General features: G+C 39.9%; 1 protein-coding gene across 1 annotated transcript; it reads right to left on the minus strand.

The window, feature by feature from the left end:
- Positions 1-1,180: 1,180 nt before the first annotated feature.
- arl4aa (ADP-ribosylation factor-like 4aa) lies at positions 1,181-4,777 on the minus strand. The gene is made up of 2 exons (XM_061049818.1): positions 4,630-4,777; positions 1,181-2,610 (listed from the first exon to the last, which is right to left on the minus strand). The coding sequence occupies exon 2, from the start codon at positions 2,507-2,509 to the stop codon at positions 1,907-1,909; it is 603 nt and encodes a 200-aa protein (XP_060905801.1). The 5' UTR covers positions 2,510-2,610; positions 4,630-4,777; the 3' UTR covers positions 1,181-1,906.
- Positions 4,778-7,259: the final 2,482 nt, after the last annotated feature.

Consider the following 7,259-nt stretch of genomic DNA (forward strand, 5'->3'; position numbering starts at 1 on the left):
TGGTACTTTTCAAAAAACTTCAATTGTGGAATTGAAAAGTGTCAAAGTATCACAACCTCATTCCAGACTCTACACAATCAATGTACAAGTTTAAAAAAAGGAAAAAAATGCTTAGAGGCATCACATACATGGCCAATGTTGTTTTTCAGGAACATGACATTCTCGTGGTTGAAGAACAAGTCCTGTAACGTCAGCTTTTCAGGAGCTACACGCCGAGAATGTATGGTTTAATGGCTCCTTAAAGGGCACACTGACAGATCGTTTCACATCATGTTTGTTTTAATAACACTCCCTACTTACTCAAATGTGCTCGAGTACACTATCACCCCGAATGAGGGCTGCAATCCTGAACGTGTTTAAAGCTCCTGTGAGGAGTTTTCTGGCTGGTAATGAAACAATCTGAATATTAATAACATTCAAAACCGCCATTAAACACTTTACCACACCAAAGAGTCGTTGTGAGTTACATCCTAGACATTTAAAATAAAGAAGGGAGGCTTTTTTCATTACAGAGCACCACTTTACAATGTACAGGACAAAATCAAAGAGATATGTCCTCTTTTGTAGACAGGTGTCATCAAAATCGATAACACCTTCAACATATAACATGTAGAATTTTATGACAGTGTTTACATTAAAATATCTAATTTGATTCAAAATTTACTAAACCTATATTCTATTTTTTTGTTGAGTACTTAGATTACCTCAAATATTTCCAAAGGTTATCAAAGCTTAAGAAATCCGTAATTTTATAGTTGTGACATGTCTTGTCATGGCACCCGCCGTCACAGAGCCGCCATGACAGACAGAATGTTTATCGTTGCCGTGGAAACACTGAATGTTAAAAACATCATGTAAATTGTACTTGTATACATCTTAAGTAAACATATTCTCTTCCTCAGGTCGGTTTTGCCCGTTTGTCGTCTTGACTCCGGTCAACGCAGAGTTTGGTTTCCCCTGGGGGATGGAGGTGGAGTAGCAGAGAGAACTCCCATGATTCCCCGCCATCCCCTCGACATCACCTTTTGTTATTGTAGTATTGATTGTGAGCCCCTTGACGGCAGAATCTACATACTGTATCTTTAAACTTCCACACAGCAGCTTTACTACAACTACATGACTTTTGGATGAAATCTCTCTAGAAACATTGTGTTCATAATGATTCCCTCAAGCGTCAACATTGCTGTAAATATGTTTTATTAAGCAAAACATAAAGCGGTCACCACGGACCAACTACAGTAACATTTGTTGTTCCCCCCCCCCCAATCATTTCAATGAAAATCCAACACATATGCTCTATTTAAAACTTATAAACTCCATACGAAGTAATAATCTAAAGTGCTCATAAAAAAAACAGAGATGTAAGCCAGCAAACAAATCGATAATGATGATGCATGATAATACTTTTCTTAAACGTAGAAAGTCCAGTGTAAAAAAACCTAATTATAATAACATATTAAACAGTGAAATAAAACTGATATTTAATTGACCCCCTGGTGTAACAACCTTCAATCATTTACCAATTTACCCTTCAACTTGTGAGAAATTATCTTAAATATTTTTGGTAAAACGTGTTTGGAAAAGCCGTTCATGAAACATACAGCGTCCTTAACTTCTGTCACCCTTCCATTCCCCAAACCCTCAGTGCTTTGGATCGTTAGAAAAACTTCTTTATAAACCTATCCACACATGTCTGAAACTTTCTCATCTTCATACTGTATTCCTTTTCTATGCGTCACTTCCTGATCAACAGCATCGTCACCAGACCAAGGCCGGGAATCCTACATCTCAAATTACTGGACTGATAAAACTCAGCGTGATGAATCTGGACCTGCAACCCGCAGAGAATCCTTTGTTTCCTTCACATAAAAACAGCAGTCACAAAGTCTTTTTTCTAGTGACAACTTCATCTCTTTTTCTTCTGCTGCCGGAGCACCTTCCTCCTTTTCAGGATCATGTCGTGGAGTTTCTCCAGGCCCTCCCTGAGTCCGTCACCTATGATAGCGCAGGATGGCTGCAGGTGCCAGGGGGTCGCCGGGCTCAGTTCTTTCAGCGCCAACAATTTTTCAATTTCAGCGAGTCCTAAAGAGTGCCTCAAGTCCTGTTTGTTGGCTACCACCAGCAGAGGCACCCCCTGGTTCTCAGACGTCTTAGCGATTTTATGGAGCTCCGTCTTAGCCTCCTCCATGCGCTCTGCGTCCACAGAGTCCACCACGAATATAATACCGTCTGTGCATCGCGTGTACGACTTCCACAGGGGGCGAAGCTTCTCCTGACCGCCTACATCCCAGAAGTGGAACGTGCCGCTCCTGTGGCCGCCCAGAGACAGTTTAACTTTCTCGGCGTTGAAACCTTTGGTGGGCACCGTGTTTACAAACTCATTGAACTGCAGTCTGTACAGCACGGTGGTCTTTCCTGCCGAGTCCAGCCCGAGGATGGCGATGTGGAACGACTGGAAGAAGGGGATGTTTGAGAGGAGGCTGGGTTGCTCTGACAATCCGTTCCCCATCTTTCCTCATGAGGAAGGATTGGTGATGTAGGAGATTTGATCCAGTTGTCTGGCAGTAATCCTCAGAGCTGACAATATTCCAGAATGACAGCAGCAATGACCTATAAACATATTGCATGTTATTTTTGGGTGAAACACAGACTTACAGAAGCATCTGCACTTAGACGAGGCCTGCACGATAAGAGAAAAGATTTGCAATAACATTTTGATAAGCCCTTTTGAATAACCATATAGAGTCCATATTAGCTGTATCTCAGTTTCTATGTCCATTTGCTGTTCTTCATGTTTTACAGAACACCTGTGTTGCAACATGTCCCTTCTTAATGCAGAACCAATCCAAATGTTTTTTTCCCCACTAGATTGGCGCCAATTAATCCAAGAGATTGTTTGCTTTAGCTTCATCTGACCGCTTCAAAATAGTGTGAAAGCATGAACATTATACTCAGGTCTCTGTACAACTAAAATGTAAACATGCTGAGAGAGAAAGCAATGCTTGACTACTTAAAAAAATGATTTTTTATTTATTGCGATGAATTCAGACTTTCCTGATGTCTTTATTGTAGAGCCCGACCAATATTAGCATATCCAGTGACTATCGTATCGGCTAATTTTAATCACAGATGTGCGCCAATATTACTAGATTTAATCACCAGTCAAAGAGCATTTAATTTGAGCATCATTGTATTACTGTAGCATTTCTCTTTCTGGCTGTCACCAGCGGAGGACGCTATATGGATTACAACAGGCATTATCACTCTCCAGAGTGTCAAGCGGTGATGCATGTACATGCAGTTACTTTCCAGTTGAGTGACCATCTTGTCTTCATTATTTCTATTTTTCACAACTTTTTGGCTACTGCATTTGAGGGATCAATGAAATAAATGTGCATACCTAAATCTATCCCTACAGAACATAGAACTAAGAAATTTATCGGCTGATATATCGGCATCTGATTTTTTTCCTCCTCGGCCCCAAAAATCTCATATCGGTCGAGCCCTAGTTTATCAAGATTAATTGCCCAGCTTTAACTAAACAGCTACTAAAGCCACAACCGAATAAGAATAATGTCACATCAAAATATCCAAAGATAATCCTCTTCCTGTTGCGTTAGTTAACCTGTTTGTCTTCAAATGTTATGTAAAAGCAACACAGGCAGAGAAAAGTCAACAAAATGAGCAACACAACTTGCATAACAAAATCAATCAAATGTTTGACAACTTAAGCCACCTGAAGCTACTCGACATACCAGACCAACCCGACACAACACGCCACTGAGTGTACTGATTACAACAATGGGGCATTTTGTGGCTTATAAATCTTCAACTTTTTATTTGTTAAGGGAAGATTATCAGAGTATCACAGGGACACTTTAAAGCTGCATTTTCCCCATTAAAAAGTTTGTATGATATCACTATGTGTAATGTACTGTAGCGGATGTTTAAAATAAGTCTGACTGAAAATGTGGCGTTGTTTTATGGTTGTTTTTGCAGCTAACAAACGTCTTTGAAATGGGTATTATTGTGAATGATGTTTCAACAGAAGTGTCTATAGGGCTATTGAGTCAAAGTCCACAGCAGTACATCATTTACAACCAAACAACCTTCATGACCAGCAAAAGAGCAATAAACTATTTCCTGGTCTACATCAAAAAGAATGAGCTAATAACCCTGATGTGGAGCTTTTAAGCATTTTACAAACATTTGACAAAAAATAACTTGATTATCTTCACATCATAAGTCAAGTCAATATAGAGTTTAGTGTGAGTCCAACATATCCTGCTTGTATCTAACATTATTCACTAAGTTGAATACATTCATCTTATATGATGCAATTGTAACACTCTTATAGGGGCCTCCAAGCTTGATGTGTTTCAATTCCTGTAAAATCTTCAATTGATCTGTGTTAGAAATACAGACAGTTTTCTAGTATTTTAACGGAATGAGATATCATTTATAGATGACTGACAAGCAGGTGAACAGATGCGTCTTTATGTCCTCTATGAAATAGGTTACCTACCAGTCAGTCTGAGAGAAAAAGGGCAGAGAAAACATTCAATGTACTCCTCTGTGAACACAAACGCAGTCCTCTCCAGCGTCTAAACAGCATGCAATTCAACTCACTTTTGTATTTCCACCTCGTATGAAAGGCAAGGCGACGGACAATCCTTCACCAGAAACACTCCCTGCTCTGTCCTCGCTGCACCCGTGTGTGGATCCACTGCTGATGGCACTGCTGTCAGTTTGGCTACACGCCCATTCGAACACTGCGGACGCGTGCGATTGGTGCGTTGTCGCCGTTCACTGCCAGCTGATTGGCTAAAAAGGCTGTCAATCAAGTATCTGCCCGGGAACCAGGATCACCTGTTGCTCCGTCTGTCTGTCACACCATTTTTTACTTTCTACATTAATAATTTATCACTTTCGAGCCGTAAACATATCATTGCGGCATGATTTAAGTAGATTCAAATTCTCCAAGGAAAAAAAACGGCAGGAGAGGCGAGAAAGGTACACCTCATTTTAACTTATGTTTTAAACTGTCCAGAAATGTCACTTTCTTCGCGTTCATACAACGTTTAGTGGACAAAAAAAACTTGCAGATACGAGACACTCGGAAGGAATATAGCCAAATATGACTTTATAAAATCCATTAAAGTAAGTCCAGTCCACAACCTGGAGGCTTCATAGTCAGCGGTTGTGTTTAGTAGCTCATGTTAAAGCGTTAACGGACTCTCATCGAGCGATAAACTCACAGAAAATGTCACAGATAAGCAAATGTTAGCTTGTAGCAGCGCCAGAGTAAATGTTAGTAACCTTGGTAACCATTAAAAGTAACATTCGAACTTACAGTTGATTCAGCGCGTGAAGGTAGCGTGTTCCCCCATTTTCTCTCGTGTGTGTGTGTGTGTGTGTGTGTGTGTGTGTGGGGGGGGGGGGGGCTCCTCTGCAGCAACAGCACCGCCCCTCGTGTTTTTGTTTGAAATGATTGGTCGAGGGGGGGCAGGGGGGCAGTAAAAGCACCACGCTGACTACAGCAGCCCCTCATGCGTGAAGGATAACAAACAGTAAAAAGCGTTTTCACATGGTGTCTCTGTTTCTCAATCACTGGTTTGACTTTTAATCATTTTACACAGAGACGGGAATATACCAGAAAAAACGTGTATGTAGTGAGTACAATTAAAAGTAGGCCTGCTATTACAATAGATACACAGTAGTAACCTATTTCTTCATGGTTAAAAACACATTCAGAAAATGAGCTTAGACTGCAGTGAAGTAACACAAGAGGATAGTTTATACTGCTACTCTCATGTGTTGGCCTAATTGTAGGACTCGTTTGTTTTTTGTATTTACTCTTGATATTTAAGTATTGATACCATTAAAATGTAAATTATTACTATTATTAATGAACTCAGAGATAAGAATAAAAAATGAAGTACCAATACATCGATAAAATGAACGTTAAAAAGACAAACTAACAGTATATTTCAGACAGTGGTCCCAACCTTTTTTGGCTCATGACCCCACTTTGCCAAGTCTCTGGTACCCTTATTTTGGGGTTCGTGTGCTGAATCATTTGGGAACCCGTAGTTTAATACACACCCCAACAAATATCGCATCAATAATAATGTTATTATCTTTATTATGCAGCCCTTGAAAACATTACTATTCCTACTTATTTCCTGGATTGCAAAAACAGATTTTCTAAAAACTGTAAAAGATCCAAACACACGTCCGGTGGTTTGCTGCTCGGCATCCTGGGGGTCTTGGTGGTATAACGCAGTAACTATTCGTTTTTATATTTAGCACGAGTTATGCACAGACTCACAGATGACTCATTAAACACATGTGCAGCTATTTCAGATATGCCTTTAACATGTGCAGGCTTCACATGTTTATCATAGTCGGGGTACTGAATGAACAGCTGTTAGTGGACCAGAGGGTGAGCTCATAATGTTGTACGATGACCTTTATGATACCGGAGTCGCTGCAACTTAAAGCTCTAAGACTGCTTTATGTCTTTACTTCGGATGAGTAAGACATACTAAAGCACTCCATTAGAGGTGACATTCATACATTTACTATCTTACCCAATTTGAAAAATCGTTGGTCATATGATGGTTGTTGGAGTACGAGAGGAAAACAAACAGTTTTGTTGTACATTTAATTAGTGAGACTTTCCACTGATCTTTGCTCTCTTATGAAATATCAAATGATTTCACCTCTCTTCCCAACCATTAGTGATAGAGGAAAAAGATTCCGTAGCACAGTCTGCTAACATCTCGTAATCATCTCCGACTTTAAGCATAGAAAATAAAACTACAGGTTTTGGACCTGCGTGGTTCTGGGTTGGAGCTTGGAGGACTTTGACTTGTTAGTTTAACAGAGTCTTGCATATTATTAAGTTATAATGTTACAATGTTACAATTCACTTAGCAGATGCTTTTATCCAAAGCAACGTACATCAGAAAGTAAGTACAACACTAATCCATTCATACACCGCCACCGAAGCAGCGGGATCAATGCAGGATTAAGTGTCTTGCCCAAGGACACATCGGACATGTTGCTCAGCTGGGGATCGAACCCTCAACCTTCTGGTTGAGAGGCGACGACTCGCCCGTATAATATATACATATATATATTTTGATGCATGTTGTCCTTATAAGTACGGTTTAACTAGCATGCTCCACAACTCAGCAATACTTCAACACTTTTTTAATTTCTAAGATTTTATCCCACATAAAAATGTAAAAAAA

The sequence above is a fragment of the Labrus mixtus genome, chromosome 11 (assembly GCF_963584025.1).
Source record: "Labrus mixtus chromosome 11, fLabMix1.1, whole genome shotgun sequence".
NCBI classification, from domain to species: domain Eukaryota; kingdom Metazoa; phylum Chordata; class Actinopteri; order Labriformes; family Labridae; genus Labrus; species Labrus mixtus.